At 43.0% G+C, this 16,376-nt stretch overlaps 3 protein-coding genes across 4 annotated transcripts in view; 1 reads left to right on the top strand and 2 right to left on the bottom strand.

Annotated features, from left to right (window-relative positions):
• Positions 1-16,376, top strand: part of LOC117237607 (flotillin-2) — a 91,917-nt gene that overhangs the window by 65,415 nt on the left and 10,126 nt on the right. The window lies entirely within an intron of this gene.
• Positions 3,602-6,694, bottom strand: LOC117237608 (glucose dehydrogenase [FAD, quinone]-like). Its single transcript, XM_033501747.1, has 5 exons — positions 6,248-6,694; positions 5,417-5,846; positions 4,883-5,279; positions 4,424-4,706; positions 3,602-4,013 (listed from the first exon to the last, which is right to left on the bottom strand). Exons 1-5 carry the CDS (start codon positions 6,653-6,655, stop codon positions 3,648-3,650), a joined length of 1,884 nt encoding a protein of 627 aa, XP_033357638.1. The 5' UTR covers positions 6,656-6,694; the 3' UTR covers positions 3,602-3,647.
• On the bottom strand, positions 9,444-16,010 carry LOC117237604 (glucose dehydrogenase [FAD, quinone]). 2 transcript variants are annotated; one of them, XM_033501744.1, is made up of 4 exons: positions 15,725-16,010; positions 13,391-13,600; positions 12,007-12,177; positions 9,444-11,618 (listed from the first exon to the last, which is right to left on the bottom strand). In XM_033501744.1, exons 2-4 carry the CDS (start codon positions 13,584-13,586, stop codon positions 10,117-10,119), a joined length of 1,869 nt encoding a protein of 622 aa, XP_033357635.1. In that variant the 5' UTR covers positions 13,587-13,600; positions 15,725-16,010; the 3' UTR covers positions 9,444-10,116. The 2 variants fall into 2 exon arrangements, with proteins under 2 accessions (XP_033357635.1, XP_033357634.1); XM_033501743.1 differs by lacking the exon at positions 15,725-16,010 and adding an exon at positions 14,846-15,223.

Genomic DNA, 16,376 nt, shown 5'->3' with positions numbered 1-16,376 from the left:
CGAAATCCTTACGGATCAAATTCGCTAGGCGTCAGATTCGTGTCTCCGCGTTGCAGTTCTCATCTTTCGCAGTTCTCTCGTTCGTCCCTGTGCTTCGATCACAGCTCGTTTCAATTTTGCACGAATCACATATTCGCTTCCGTCCTTCGAATCCGCCGACCGTTCGTTTCGAACCGTTCTCGATCCTCGTCGCCGCGAACCGATTCGTAAAGCTGACCGACGATAAGGTCGGAGAAAAAAAAGACTAAACCGGCAAGGAAATAAAAGGAAGAAAATACAATAAAATACGCAAGATACCCTCAAATTCTTTCTTCTACGTTAACTTAAACGTATCTTCTTCGACACGATCTCGCCTATCGTCGTCTACACACAGGCCCTTCAAAGTATTCGAACACACGTAGATAATCTTAACGAGTATATTACGTACGTTATATGGAACATGTTGAGATTTCGTTAACACCGATGTCACGAGATTAGACTACCACCGTTATATTGGCAAAATTTTCCAACCAATCTGAGATAAATACATTTGCAAACAGTCGATTATACTTTGTATTAACGGATTTCCATATTTAATAAGGCTATCCTTAACACTTGTCGTATATTTAAGACGGTTGTCTCGTGCTGTACTAATTTTTCATACAAAATACACGCGTGCAACGATATCTTGTAATTTCTACATAGATTTTCAGACTAGTTGCGAATTGTTGTCGATGTACCGACGAAACAACGATACGGTCGTATCCCATCGCAATGTTAACGAAACTTCAAAACGTTTTCTATAAAACGTACGATATGTACATGAAAGATTCGTGCGCCAACTGTTCAAATATCCTCGCGACATATAAAGCCTATACACGTTACAAACGTTACACTATGAGAAAGATGTGCCACGCGCCGAGAACGCGATCGCCTCGGCCGGTTTAAACGACGAAACTGACAACGACGCGAAGAATAGGAAAGAAGAGGGAGCCAAGAAAACGAGCGAAACGCGCGCGTGTCCCGAAGGAAAGCACGTGCGAGCGATCGTTCGGTTCGATAGACGCGGACAGACCGACCGCGAATCACTAAATCGCGTTCGGTCGTTCACGGTTTCACTCTTGCACCGATCCTGCTGAAAGTAGGACCTTAATCGACCGGGTACAGCGTTGGAAAATAGCGGCGCGTTTTCACGAACGAAAGTTACCTAGATCGGTCCGGGTGATGGCGAGTTCGAGAGATCGTCCAGCCTGTGCGAAACCATTGCAGTCATATCGAAAGGGGTGTAAAAGCGAGTTCGGTCTATAGGCTTCGATGGAACGCGATCGTAAAACGAGACGGAGGCTTTCACTGGTCTCGTAACAGAATATTCTGCAGCTACTTCGAAGATTCGACGTATACATTGTCCGGCGATAATTTCGGATATCGTCTTAATCCGCCAAAGAGACACAGCGGATCTTTGATTAGAAAAGTCGAGACATCCATATCCTTCGAAATCTATTGCAAAACGCATTCGTCCCATTCGCGTGAAAGTATTCCTTGTGTCAAGTTTCGAAACATCAGCCCTGCCACCGTTCTTCAAAGTCATACGGTAGAACTCCATTTATCCGAGCGAAATTTCAGTTAACTTTTGCTAATTGCGTTCGCTTATATCGTTTCTATCGCTCGACGCGAGCGACTGTTACGTAAATCAACAGATGTAACAACATGGTCCGTCGACAAGTTCAGGCAAATGCAATTCCGCTGTAGCAGGATTTCGATTTTAAATCGATCCGATTCTCGCTGCCGCAAACTGTTCTTCCTCGATTTTGAACGGATTTCCTTTCTTCTCCGCTCTCGCATCGAGAAATACCTTAAGACGCGACGTTAGTTGGAAGAGTTTCAGCGATGGACAGCCGTTCTTCGTTGCGCAATTCTCATTTTTGCGTCATATCCTTTTTATTGCCAACAAAAAAAAAAACTGCTGCATCAAATTACGCTCGTTTATCCTGATGTCTTTTTTGCGCCAATTACAATACACGCGGCAACGTTCGAGAAATTCCGTAGAATAATCCACTATCTCTGAAACTGTTACTTTAAACTTCGCTTACGTAAGCATCGTCGTATCCTCGAATCCAATTCACTTTGCCAATTAACTAATTATCGAAGCTCAGACTCGTGCGATAAGTGTAACGTACGCGATGCTGATCGCGAAATTCCCTTTAGTTCCCATCGTTGAATTATCTACGCGGGTCGGTATCCGACACGGACTTTTACTCGCCAAATGAATTGGCTCGGACGATGAAAGTCAGCCTGTTAAACGTAGTCGATAGCAGCATGCAAATGACACGGGTTAACGGTACGGTTCTTTTAAAAAATAGATAAATTCGTTCCTCTCTTCCTTGGTTCTATCCGCAAGTTCGACTGACAATTTAGAAGAAACGTAAACTTTAAGCGATATAGTAGTAAATGCAAGAGAACCTAAAGCTGTCGAATCGTTCGAAACGAAACGGAGTATCTCGTCGAAACCCACGCCACTTGTACTTTCCCTCGTTTCTAATTTTAAACGTTAGAACCGCGATCTACGACTAATCTACTAATCTACAACGATTGGTGCGCGGCAAGAATTTTTTAAACGCGCAACGCCTAACTATTTGATCGGAGACACCGATTTTTTTTCTTTTAGATTGTAAAATAAACAACCGACAATAGCCGCTCGGTGTGAACGTTGCTGTCAACGTTTTGAACCAAATACAACGTATTTTGGTAATTGTTTAGAAAGCCTTCTTGGATCTCGGGAAAATCTTAGTCTTAGTTTTCGAAATACTTGCAAAACACCGTGCTGGAGTACTAGACTGTCCTGCAGTTATCCATTCAACCCCACGACCAACCATAATTAACGTATTCGTGTTACCTTTGGCAGCCGATCGAGAACCGGTGCTTTTCACGTGGCATAAAATTTCATCTCGCGATAGCAGTCACGCGTGAAAAGCGTTGGCTGATCGATATACAGGGAACGAGCGCGCGAATTAATTATTATCGGTTAAAATCCGCCTAACGGATAAAAGTCTAATTACATTCTTTTCACTGATCTCTCTCTCTCTCTCTCTCTCTCTTTCTCTCTTCGCGCTAGTAACAGTTTAGGCTAGTTTTAGCGGGGAAACGAAGCATATCGCGTTCATATAGTCTCGGTCGCTCGATGGAACAAAGTGCCAACGGGTATCGGAGCTGTTCCGAACGGCGATCGTGTCTCAGAGGATCGCGTATATCGACCGTTTTGTAGATTGACGGATATTTGGTTGGTCGATGAACGCGCATGTCGATATCCGGTGTCGGAGAAATCTAGAGCTTCGTCGACAGCGTAGAAGGAATGGAAAAGAACGGCGATTCTGGTGCCAAAATGGAAATCGATCTAATCTATACCTATCGATTTTCCGAATTTCTAAAACCGGTAAAAGTTGAAATTTTAAAGAACAGTCGAAAATCGACGATATCGATCGAAGATTATCACGGATAACGCTTCCATTCTATATTTATCGCTGTCCTCTTCTTATATCGTCGTTGTCATCGTCGTTATCGCTGTTATAGCATCGCCACGATCGTCATCGAACAGACGTTAACACGGTTGAAATTCATCGTCGATAACTGATAGGCGGTATATCTCGAGGATGGAAAAGGGAACCCGTGTCTTAAATCTTCCAATCCTCTTTGATCATGTCAGCGGCTTTCTCGGCGATCATGATCGTCGGTGCGTTCGTATTGCCGGAAGTGATCGTTGGCATGATCGAGGTATCGATCACTCGAAGTCCATTTACGCCGTGCATCTTCAATCTGGCATCGACCACTGCCATTTTGTCCGTGGAGGGTCCCATTTTACACGTTCCGCTCGGGTGGTAAATAGTTAGCGTGTAATATCGAGCGAAACAACGCCAATAATCCAGCGATGGGAACTCGAACGACGAACACTCCGGAGTTTTGTTTGGATTCGGTTGAGTTTTCAGTTGCTTCATCGTGTTCGTCTTCGACATATCGTGGATAAACTTCGCGCCTTCCGCCTGCATCCGTTGACGTTAACAGACACACGATTTATTAAATTCTCGAAGATTCGATTTCTCAGCGTTGCTTTAAATCGATCGAGAAAGTACGGAACTCGTTGTACAGCGACCACTGGCCAAAAGAAAGCTCGAAACAAGAAACTAATGCGAGTTTAGCAAATTGAATTTTAATTGAGAAGAGAAACAAACGTACGATATATCGAACGACGATATCGAGGAATAAACGAGTAATCTATTTTGGAGCAAAAACGTTTAATGCAAATTTTACCCGATACTCGTACACACGAGTATAGATTTTAAGCTTTCGTTTCTCCGTCACCGTATCGTCGAAATCGATCGAGTCGGTAACCGTTAGCTCGACAAACGTTCGCTGTACTTATTTTTTAAGGAATAATAAACCAGTTTATTACCAAAACGTCGAGATCGTGTGGATCGTCGAAGTAGTTGGGCACTATGATCGGCTGCTGATTAACGTCCTTGGAGCGCAGCTTGATGTATCCTCTGCTTCGAGGTCGCAGCAGTAGCGGCATGATCATGTACGAGTCCTGGTACAGGATATTTTCGAACAAACGCGCATAAAAGTCATCCAGAAGGTTGCAAGCTCTCTTGCCAAAGAGACCGCCGTCCGTATTGTCGGCCGTTGAAGAGACGAACAGCTGTATATCGGGATAATCCTCCGACTTGTTCGCATATCTGGAAATATTCGTTATGATATAGATATAGATATAGAAAACATATCCGCGTAATGTACGAAAATATACGAAATAAAAGCAAATTTTGATTTCAGTCTCGTTTCTCTCGTTCGTAAAGATATAAATTTGCAGAAAAATTCGCAAAGTCGTTACGAGTTAACGTCGATAAATACTCACTTGGTGTTGATGAAAGCTATACCCTCGGCCACGTTACTCCCGTACAACGGCCCGGTACGTTCTCTGACGAACAAATTGAGCGCATGGGCATTGACGGACCTCATCAAGTTAAAACTGAAAGATGTCGAATCCGTGATGTTCGCCGGTTTAGTCACCAAGTAAGTCAATCCACCGATCGCCACGTGATCCTGAAGATTTCTACCGACGCCGGGAGCTTCGTGGACCACGGGAATATCGAGTTGTTCCAAATGACCCCTGGGGCCGATTCCAGACAACATGAGCAATTGCGGCGATTGTATCGCGCCAGCCGATAGAATTACCTCGCGACTGGCTTTCACCGTCCTGCGCCTGGATCCTACTTGAAATTCCACGCCATAAGCAGTTTTTCCATTTTCATCTGAAAATCAACATCCGCCGATTGATCGTCTCTCGTGGTCCTCGTCTCCGATAATAACAATTCCAAGCTGTACGATTTTAAACGAAACTACGATAGGAAACGATAGGAAGAGCTAACGTTTGATAACTCGCCTTGGCTCACCAAAATCCTCTCTACCATCGATCTCATACTGATATGTAAATTTTTTCGCTTGGAAGCCGTTCGAAGAAAAGCTTTCGCGGTACTACATCGCAGACCATCTTTCACCGTTGCATGAGAGAAGGAGAATCCGGTTTGCGTGGGTCCATTCACATCCACCACGTCGTAGCCCATTTCCGTGCCCGCTTGTATCAGATAATCGGTCACGGACGAACGATAATTAAAGTATTCGACGGTCAGATATCCACCGGTTCGATGATAAGGGGAATCTTGGTATTCTTTGATCCTCATGTCCTCGGATTTCTTAAAATAAGGCAATACGCTCTCGTAATCCCATCCTGGATTACCCATCTCCTGCCAATTGTCGTAATCCTTCTTGTTGCCACGCACGTAGAGCATCGCGTTCAGCACGCTACTTCCTCCGAGTACCTGTACGATAATTCACGTATACACCCGCTACGTATCCAAAGATATAATTATCGGCGAGTACAGCGAACGATATCGATACGCGCGTACAATGAAATTTCTGCGAGTTTAAATGAAGTTCGACGTAAAAAAGTTTGCTTAAGCGAATCTATTATGCGAATATCCTCTGTTAAAAAAATTAACAGCGATCGTCACACCTATATCGGTCGCGAGAATGAAAAATAGTGGAAATCATTCGTGCCGACGTAACTTGATTTATGTGGAGAAACTAACATCGGATAGGGCAAATCCTTAATAACGACGTTGCGTAAGTGCATACATATTTATACCGTGCACATTCATACATTATGCATCCATGATTGTGATAATAATAAACGATAATAAATGTCATTGGAAAATAGTACCTTGCCGCGTGGCCAATTGCACGCGTTAGCTTTCATCGCTTTGCAATAATTACTCGACGGTTCCGTCTTGAACTGCCAATCCATCGAGGTGAGCTGAAGAATCGGGAACAGAATCGGTATGTCGGACAAATCGTTTTCGTCGACGCCAGCCTCCAACAACAGCACCGTCCAATTTTCGTTTTCCGACAAACGATTCGCCAACACCGAGCCAGCCGTGCCACCTCCGATTATTATAAAATCGTAGCTGTTTCGAAGATCCGATAAAGTGGTCGGCTTCACCCTGTTCTCGCGACTCACGATATCCGGCCTGTACATGCCAATCAACATACGAAGGAGCACCAGGAAACTCAGTTCGGGTCCGTACGACATCGCGATCCTCATCGTGGAGATTCTGCTGACGCTCGACATTTCTTCCTTTTTCTTTTTCTCTTTCTTTCTTCTCGATCGATCGATGACCAGCGATCGGCGATCCTCCAGGAAAAATTTGCTCGAACAACGATCTTCTTACGGTACTTTTTTCCCGAGTTTTTCCTACTTCGATCGTACTATACTACAATCGACGTGTTTCGCGAATCGCTATCCTTCGTTAAAATCTCCGTTAACGCTATCGAGCTGTCCTCTGCGCAACCGTGCTTATATTAATTCGATGATGTTTTAAATTCCGAAACCTTCGCGACAATACGTGATCGGCTGATGTTTCATTCAATGTACGTACGTGTAACTTGTATTCGCTTTCGACGAAAGATTTTATGTCACTTAAGCCAAACAAATCACGACAGTTTCAAAGCAAGTTACGCTTTCGCAAGCTCGACCGTTTCTTAAACAATTCGAAACATTTCGTTTGTCATAAATCTAAATGACTCAACGTTTCGAATTTAATCTACTTTTTTGGCGAGATTATATAACTGAAAGTGTACCTTGTTTATTTTTTTTTTTTAACAATTACTTTTATCTCCTTGTTGATACCCAATGATATACCTAAAGACAACGAATCGATAAATTTCGTTCTTACCAGTATATCGTTCGAATCCTTAACACCGTTGCTCGAAGCTGAAAATGAAAATAAACGCAAATTGTTATAAAACGGTACCGAAAAATTTGTACGATGCTTTAATCGAATCCGTCCTACGATTCTCGCGCTATTTCCTATTTAAACGCGAAACGTTGTAACTACACTGACTTAAAGATTCTTAATATATCGTAACATCGTAGCTACAGTCTAGAAAAGGCGGCGCTTTCAAACGGAACGCTTCTCGAAATATCGATCGTTCGACATCGCTTCCATTTAGCGTACATGCGTAGTCTTTTAACCAAATGTATCACAGTTAGACGAATCTTTTATATCGTGCAGGCAAAAATTATATATTACAGGCACACTCAGAACGACGATACGATGGTATTCCGACAAAGCTCGAGAACAAATTGCCTATGCAAAACCATGGGACATTGCGCTATTGTTACGAATCGCTGGATCAGCTGTTTTTCGATTGCTTTCAGACGTACGAGTACGACTTTTGCAGCGATCGACAAAGTGGATACGAAATACGTGTGCGTAATCGACGTAACTGAAACAGCGGAAATAATCGACGACATCGATATACCTAATCGATTAAAATTTCGTCGACTGACCGTGTTTTGTGAATATGAGAAGGAATAGAATCGTGATTATCGGTTACGGGTAATTGGTGATACGAAACGACGTTACAAATACATACATCTCAGTTATCGGAATTTCCGAGTATGCGACCCAAAAATATGATTTGTAAAATAGTAAAATCATCGTATCAGATGGCTTAAGAACTTTGCACGTTACGATACATCAAGTGCATCCGCTTTAATAACCCTAACGCACAATATCTGAAAAAATATAACCGATAGATATGCAAGGTGTTTAAAATTTTCTTGTAAGGTGTAAAAAAGGTGTAAAATTTTCTTTTTTAATTTTTTTTTTTTTTAAATTTTTTCATCGAGACAACGATTTACAGTGAGATCCGTTATAACGAGACGCGATAAAGTGCACGCGTACCGAGCGAAAATTCAAAGTCGATTTTCTCGAAAACAAAGCCTCGAACGAAAAATTTTTATTCTATATTTTCGACTTCTTTTTTCGCCTAGAATCACACCCTTCCCGCTTGTACCACCAGTTACCAACCACCCTGTATATGAAAATCTGTTTTCTTTCTTTTTTTTATAATAATATATAATCTGGCATTGAAACGTTCATAAATCACGCGGCTAAGAGCTCGTGTTTTTCGCTTCATTCGCTATCGAGATATAAATATTGAAATCCGACATGCCACTAACATTAGCGGTACTCGGTGTACACCGCGGATACACGTAAAGACCGCAAGAACGTGTCAATCTCCGGTAACCCGCTAATCAGCGTCGATACGAACGTTATGCTAATAAGTAATAACTGAAGTTATCAGCTGCGATGTACGAATGTGTAAGGAATCGATATAAAGGAAATGACCGAAGTGAATATATTTGCTTCGAATCGAATATTTGTAAATATCGCGAATATCTAATCGACGAGTACCTTGAAAATGTAAGTATTTAAGATCATCCGTCTCGTACGAGGATCGAAGGGTGTCCAAAGTGTCCGATGATCGAACAATATCTGCGTCGTACGAGAATGTCTGAACTGGTTGAAGGTTGACGAGCGTCTGATATCTGCCTTCTTCTCCGAACGTTCGAAACCAGAGCGTTTTGCGCAGGGCGCACGCTGACCGATCGTCGTCAAAAGTAAAAATCAATTTTCCAATCTCTCTTTCGTAAGAAATCGTATATTTGCTTAAAAAAATAGAACCAATTTGATCGAATCACTCCCAATGGGATTGAAAGGAAATGTATCGTCACGTATGGCCCGGTTCTCGACGCAAGAATATCGACTTTCGCGGTATTTTTAGACCAGTTTTGGAACGTTACGTCCGAAGACGTTCCGGAAGCAGTCCGGAGCACGGTGATAAAGAAGACTTCACCTCACCGTTGTTAGTCGCTATTTTAAATACGCTAGCCTATATTTTAAAGGCGTACAACCGTTGTCATCGATAACGATTCTGTCCGAGCTTTAGTTGGTCTACGACACGTCTAATATCTAGAACGGGAGACGGGAAGGAACTCTGTACAAAAATCATTTCAACAATGAAAACAACTGGACAAGGAAATAATTCGTATTATTTACGAAACAAGCAACGAGAATTCGATTTCTTTTATTCGTGTCGATATGATAAATCTATACGTAGTATTTACATTAAAAAGAAAAATTTACATTTTGCCGCGCCGTTAAAAAAATTGGCTACGTTCTATCAGGTATATCGCAAACTATGTACATTTAAAGATCAAAGCAAGGACAATTTCAAAAGAGAGTAACCAACGTCGTTAATAACTCTTTTCCTTTCGACGATTTTGTTATTTGTACGCTTTTGTCATCCTTTATGCTGCTTTGCTTACACTTTGAATTACAATGACGATACGATAACGCACGAACGAAAAACCAAAGGTTCAATCGCTGTACGATCCTTGAGGTTTGTCTCTCGATAACTCGAGGAATAAGTAGAATGCCGCTGTATTAACTTTCGCTGTACATAAATGGTACAAGTTCGTCGGGAAAGATCAACGAATATTATTACTTTAGCAGCAAAACGTGCGTCGACACTTACGCGTTACATGTACTCGAAAACTTGGTGTAACTTTGTACCACCGTCGACGCAGTCGTAGTAATTATTTTATTCGCATCTTAAATCAACGACGCGGTTAATCCGTACCGTGGCTGTACAGGGATACGCAAGATTCGAGGTAACGTTTTTATCGCGTATCACCGACGCTTTAAACGATCGCTTTAAATTAGTCTACGAGAACCGCGATGTTCACCCTCGGCCTCTTCTCTTCAACCAGAATTCTTTTATCATGTCGGAACCCTTCTCGCCGATCATGATAATCGGCGCATTGGTGTTACCGCTAACTAAATTCGGCATTATAGACGCGTCGATGACTCTGAGTCCGGTAACTCCGTAAACTCGAAGCTGAGGATCTACCACAGCCTCGGGATCCCAGTAAGGACCCATCTTGCAAGTGCCCACGGGATGATAGATGGTGGCGGAATAGTGCCTGATCATACATTCCCAGTACGGGTCGCTGTACATAGGAATGTGTTTGCAGCCAGGAAATTGTTTCGAATTTAGTTCGCTTCCGAAGCGTCTGAACGAAGCGGTTCTACTCAGGGCGATTGCTATTTTGACTCCTTCGACCAGTGTCGCGATATCTTCCGGTTCCTTGAAGTAGTTCGGATAAATCAAAGGATGGTCGAAAGGATTTTTACTTCGAAGCTTGATAACGCCTTTGCTTTTTGGCCTTAAAAGCATAGGAATCACGCTCCACACGTCCTTATCGCTGATGGGCCCGAATACAGCGTCGTAGAATCTTTTCGTCAATCCGTGAACCTTTCTGATGTGCCTACCACCGTCGGAGTTCGTCGATCCTGATACGAAATGAAGTTCTATGTCCGGGAAATCGTCGGAGGCGTTCACGTACTTCGTATTGACGAAGCCTAGGCCTTCGACACCGCCCAGCACGGTCAGAGGACCGTCTCCAAAGACGGCGTACTGCATCACAGCTTGAACGCTGTGCAACCTCTTCTCCACCATCGAAACCTGTTGATTCACCATGAACGTCAAACCTCCCAAACCGACATGGTCTTGCAGATTCTCGCCCACTTTTAAATCCTGAATCACCGGTATCCCGTGTCGTAGCAGGTGATCTCTAGGTCCGATTCCCGACAACATCAGCAATTGCGGGCTATTGATAGCACCTCCGGAAACGATCACTTCCTTTTTAGCGCGAATACGGAACATCTTGTCGTCCCTGACGAATTCCACGCCGTAAGTCCTCCTCGATTTCGCGTCTATTAAAATCTTGGTGACCTGCGCGTGCATAGCGACGTGTAAGTTCTTGCGCAGCCTGGCTGGTCGCAGGAAGGCCTTCGCCGTGGAGCATCGACTGCCGCGTCTGATGGTTCCCTGAGCGATCATAAAGCCGGTTTGATGTTCCCCGTTAATATCTCTGTTCTCGTAGCCCATTTCTTGGCCTGCTTGAACGAACGCCGCGGCCAACGGGGTGTGCCACGGTGCTTCTTGAACGGTTAGATAACCCCCGGTCGAATGATACGGCGTTCGGGCCAAATAGGGATTTTGGTTGTCCTCCGATTTTTTGAAATAATAGAGAGCGTCCCTGGCAGACCAGCCTGGATTGCCTAGCTGCTCCCATATGTCATAGTCTTTTTTGTTGCCGCGAAGATAGAGCATGTAGTTGAGCACGCTACTGCCTCCGATCACTTTCCCACGTGGCCAGTTACAGCGACCCTCTTCCATCGCTGTGGTTGCGACAAAAAAAAAAAAAAAAGAAATGAAACAAAAAATCGATATATGGAATACAAATTTTCCAAGATATCTCGATGATCGTTCTTGCGATTGTCCGTAGATGAATTACACTGCGGATATTTATGCATTTTTATATTCGTACGAACGTAATTAAAGAAATTGAAAATAAATCGGATTCGTTCGTTAATCCGTTCGTTCGTTGGTCTATCAAACGTTACAATACGTACTCTATTTTGAATATTTTCTATATTTTTGCATATTATATTCACATTCTGCGAACCTTTGCACCCTTGGTTATTTCAATTGTGCAAGAATACATAAAGAACCGCAGTTTTAAAATCTGCTAACTCGAAATAATCAATCTGTCAATATATCGTTTACCTAGACAGGCTTCTCCGTTGGGTTCCGTTTTGTACTGCCAGTCTAATTGACTGAGCTGCAGATAACCGGCGAGAAGAGGAACGTCGGAGATTTCCGTTTCATCACCACCAGCTTCTAGAAGGAGCACGTTCCAATTTTCTATTTCCGACAGGCGACTCGCTACCACGGCTCCTGCAGCCAAAGTTTACGAGAACTTAACGAAGATTTACGAAATCGGATCGTGACGCGAGCCTAGTTAACGAAAATTCGCAGTGAAAATAATTTACGCGAGACGTACGTTTGAAAAATAATAAATTACGTAAATTCGAATCTCGTTAGGGAGGTTGCTTGAAAGAAGCTTCGACGACGATCCAACGATCTAAGTTTTGTTAAAGAGAAACGAAATAGCAGAGAGTAGAATCGAGATATCGTTAAAGGAAACTTTCCTCGAAGGTATATTCGAAACGCTAAGAAACGCGAGCGAAATCTATCGGGAGACGCTAAGCAAATATAAAGAAAATGAACGAAACGCCGTTAAACTCGCGAAACATTTCCTGAAACAAGACCGACGAAGCTGTAGACCGGATAAGAACCTGTCACCCGTGAAATGCAAGATCTTACAGGAAGTGGAAGAACGTGGATCGAGAAAGCTTTCGTAAAAATGCGAACTGGAAAGTTGGAGGACAAAGCGAAAAGAACATCGCGTTAACGATTCGAGTTTTAATTACAGAAAAAAATCTTCAAACGTAGCTTTTCGTTCGAATTTGAAGGATTAATCGCGTCATCGTATTAGCATTTATTACGAGACGATAATAACGTTTAATTTTTATTTCATCTCGCTGGCTGACAGAGAATTTCCAGAAAATAGCCTCTATCAAATCTATCTACGTATACCTATCAAATTTTGTGCATCTGCGTTACCAAAGAAACTAGAAATACATTTTGCCGCTACGTTATTAATTTATACTTTCACGTCGATATAATTATCGTCGATGTATCTCTGAAAGAAATTTAAACAAAAATCGGCGAATAAAATTACATCGGAATTAACGGAATCTCTAATTCTTCCAACGCCAACGAAATACCAGGACATTATTGACGTTAATACGATATTAATCCTACTATTTCTACGCTTCCATACAGATACTCTCTTTTGCTTGCTTTTTAAATAAAAATTCAACAAGGATAGTCAAATTTTCTTCACTAAGGAAAGCGAATAAAGCGTATCGCGTTTTAACGATATGCGTCTTAACGTGTCGACAAAATTCCTCGAGCCAACGTTTTTATTTTACGACGTTTTATATTCCTACGAAACGGTATCTAGACTTTTACGTTCCGATGGCTGTAAACGTAAAAAGAGTCGGGATAAAAAAAATGTAATATCGATCGACGAGGAAAAACATACCCGCGGAACCAGATCCGATAACGATAAAGTCGTACGATGGCAGCAGTACTTCCGAAGGTATATTAATCGGTGGCGCTTCGTTGTCCATCACTTCGTACTCGAAGTAGACGAGAGCCGCTGCGAGCACCGGGAAGAACCACGATAGTCCGCTGGATGCGGAGGTCAAACCTCCCGTTAAAACGCTTTCGATGCCCATGTTCTATCGATCGTCTGTAACACCAAGTTTCGCGACGTTAGATCGTCGGCGAGTTCGTTCGTTTCTATATTAAGGTGAAAAGGCAAACCTCATTTCTAAATATTTCGTAATTTATCAAGAGTCGCTACGACTTCGATCTAAATATCAAATCAGATTTATTCAACGCTGTAACTCGTTTTTCTATTTATCTCTACAAAGTTGCTTTCGGATCTACGGTACGCTCGGCAACTATCACTTTCGAATAAGTTTCATCGATCGATTTACTGCCGATCGTCTACTGTTTAATTAAAGATAAATGAAAAATCCAACCTACTCGTGTCGGTATCGCGATTTTCGACCACGGTATTTGTTATCAACGAAACGACCGCTACAGAATCGGGACTGTATTCTCACGGTTATTCACAGGGATGACCGGCTTGGTCGACCTGTCCCCCGATACTGTCGAATCGAAGTCAATCCACAGCCGCGTAGAAATCGGTCGAAGAAAAGTGCGAGGCAACTACACACGTGGGTCGAGTGCGTACGAGAGGAATATCAATGACACGTGAAACTTTCAGCTGTTAAGTAATTCTGCACTAACGCGGTCAGCGCGGTGGCGGAAATCCTCACGTACACCCTATTGTCGAAACATAGCGCGATCGTGCGCAAAATCTCGCGAAAACGGGCGAAAACGGGCGAAAACGGGCGAAACCGACGACTCGAACGTGTCTTGAGAATTTCTTCGATAACGAAAAAGCAGCTTTCGGGATATAGGTATGCGTTTGTCTCCGATCAGCCGGTCAGTCAACGGCCGGTTATTCGTTTGTCCGAATAGCGTTTAACCAAAGTTACACGATCGTTGACAGGACCTATGATGAATTGGAAACTCGGACGATCCGCTCGGTCGGAATTGACAGTTGGTTAAATTGTACAAACCACGTGCTAATCGAGGTCAAATCCACCGAAGGAATCTTTATGACTTGCGTGGTATAACAAAGTCCCTCGAGTCTTTTGTATTCCGAGTTATTCCTAAACGCTCGAGGTTTCGTATATGATAATCGATGAATCACGCGCCAGGAACAAATAGTCAGCAAAGATCAGGCATAAAAAACTCACGTAAAAAGGAAATGCTATGCTGCGCTCTTCGGTTATTTTTCACACGGAATCGTCGTTTGCCGTTCGTACGTATTACCACACGCTGGATAATTGCACCGTGTACGAAATTTTTAAATCTCGGCATGTCGATAAAACTTTGACGAGTTTGAAAAGGAAAGCAGTACCTGTTCACCTACTTCTCGAAGAACGGTGGATAGCGTGGAATCTAGAAGCTTCTTTTCTTCTAAATAATCGATACACTTGCAAGTTTGTGCTCCAGAAACAAGATTTTTGTCGCGTCACCGCTTTCTTGCATCGACTACCGGTCTTTCGATATTTAGTCGTCTAGTATCCGCGCAATTTCGCGTTACCCATTACGATCGAAAGTTGATCGATTCTTTCCAATTCTTAAAAGATCGTAGCAGTCGGTAAATCCACGGTCTAAGCGGTCTTTGCTCTTTAATCGCGATCGACGTGTCTCGACGATTTACGAATTCTCCGACTTTCTTCATTCGCTGATTTCGTAAGAAGTTTTCTTGTTGCTACATCGTCTTTTTCTTCCTTTTTTTTTTTTTTCACTTCCGACTTTGATTTTTCGAATACTCGATATACTAAAAAAAACCTCTGCGAGGATATATTTCAAAGTTAGATCGATAATTTCGGAAACGACGAACTTTTTCCGGTCATTTCGAAACGAGTTCGGCAAAACGGGTTAAAGACTCGGTCGGCGCTCTTCGTAACGATCGAACAGGAACGATCAAATACTTGTGTATGAAACAACTGTCGAAACGTCGGTGAAGCCCGTAACGCGAGCGCGTTGCAGTCCATTATAACGGCAAAGGTTTCGAACTTTTAATTTCTTCTTTCAACGACAACTCGAACTTTAACTGTCGCGAAACTCGACGAAAATCACTAACTATTTGGAAGATCCATGGTTTCGATATACGACGAGCGACCGGTTAAAAGACGGTGTAACACTGACCGCGACCTTGCTCCTGTCGCTACTTTTCACACGATAGATTCATCGAGATCCGAGTAGCGGAATACAAGAACAAGTTACGAACCTTTCGAAGTCGAACGTGCCGCATAACGGTCCTCCGCCTCCTTCTCTTCTTCGACCTCTCTTTCGCCCCTTCTCGCGCTCTTTCTCGACGCGCATCTTCGCCTAACGTACTCTTCCGCCTCTGGTCTACGCCCGGTAGAAATGGAACTTTACGTTTGCACCGAGGAATTCGGTAAACGTTGAATCACTCTCCATGTCCTAGCCGTGTGTTCCACATATTCCTTCCTTCGGTCAGCGATGCAAAATGCCTCGCCTCTCCATCCAAGAAAAATAAAAATACGTACAAAACTATGGAGTATCGCTTATACGGCCAGATATCGCGTCGAATACGACTCGTACTTTCGATAGCTTGTTCCGACGTTGTACGAACTATCGCGTTATTCTGCTCTAGAAACGTACATTTTACGCTGGTGTGGCGTAAACGAACTTTAACGGTTTCAGAGAATAAACGTAATAAGTTGGCTAACGACGACCTTGAAATATGTCGTCAACATCAACGTTTCGAGTATTTTCTCTATTTCGAGGTTGCTTCGAGATGCGCTCTAGCGTAAATAACCAGAAAAGATACGACCGCGAGACTGGACCGTCGTCGATGGAATTTAGAAACACCAAAGTGTACCGTAAACGGAATTTGAATCACCGTGACACGGGAA

This window comes from Bombus vosnesenskii, unplaced genomic scaffold (assembly GCF_011952255.1).
Source record: "Bombus vosnesenskii isolate JDL3184/JDL3185 unplaced genomic scaffold, Bvos_JDL3184-5_v1.1 scf7180000013383, whole genome shotgun sequence".
Classification (NCBI taxonomy): Eukaryota; Metazoa; Arthropoda; class Insecta; order Hymenoptera; family Apidae; genus Bombus; species Bombus vosnesenskii.
This window is presented reverse-complemented; position numbering and strand designations above follow the sequence as displayed.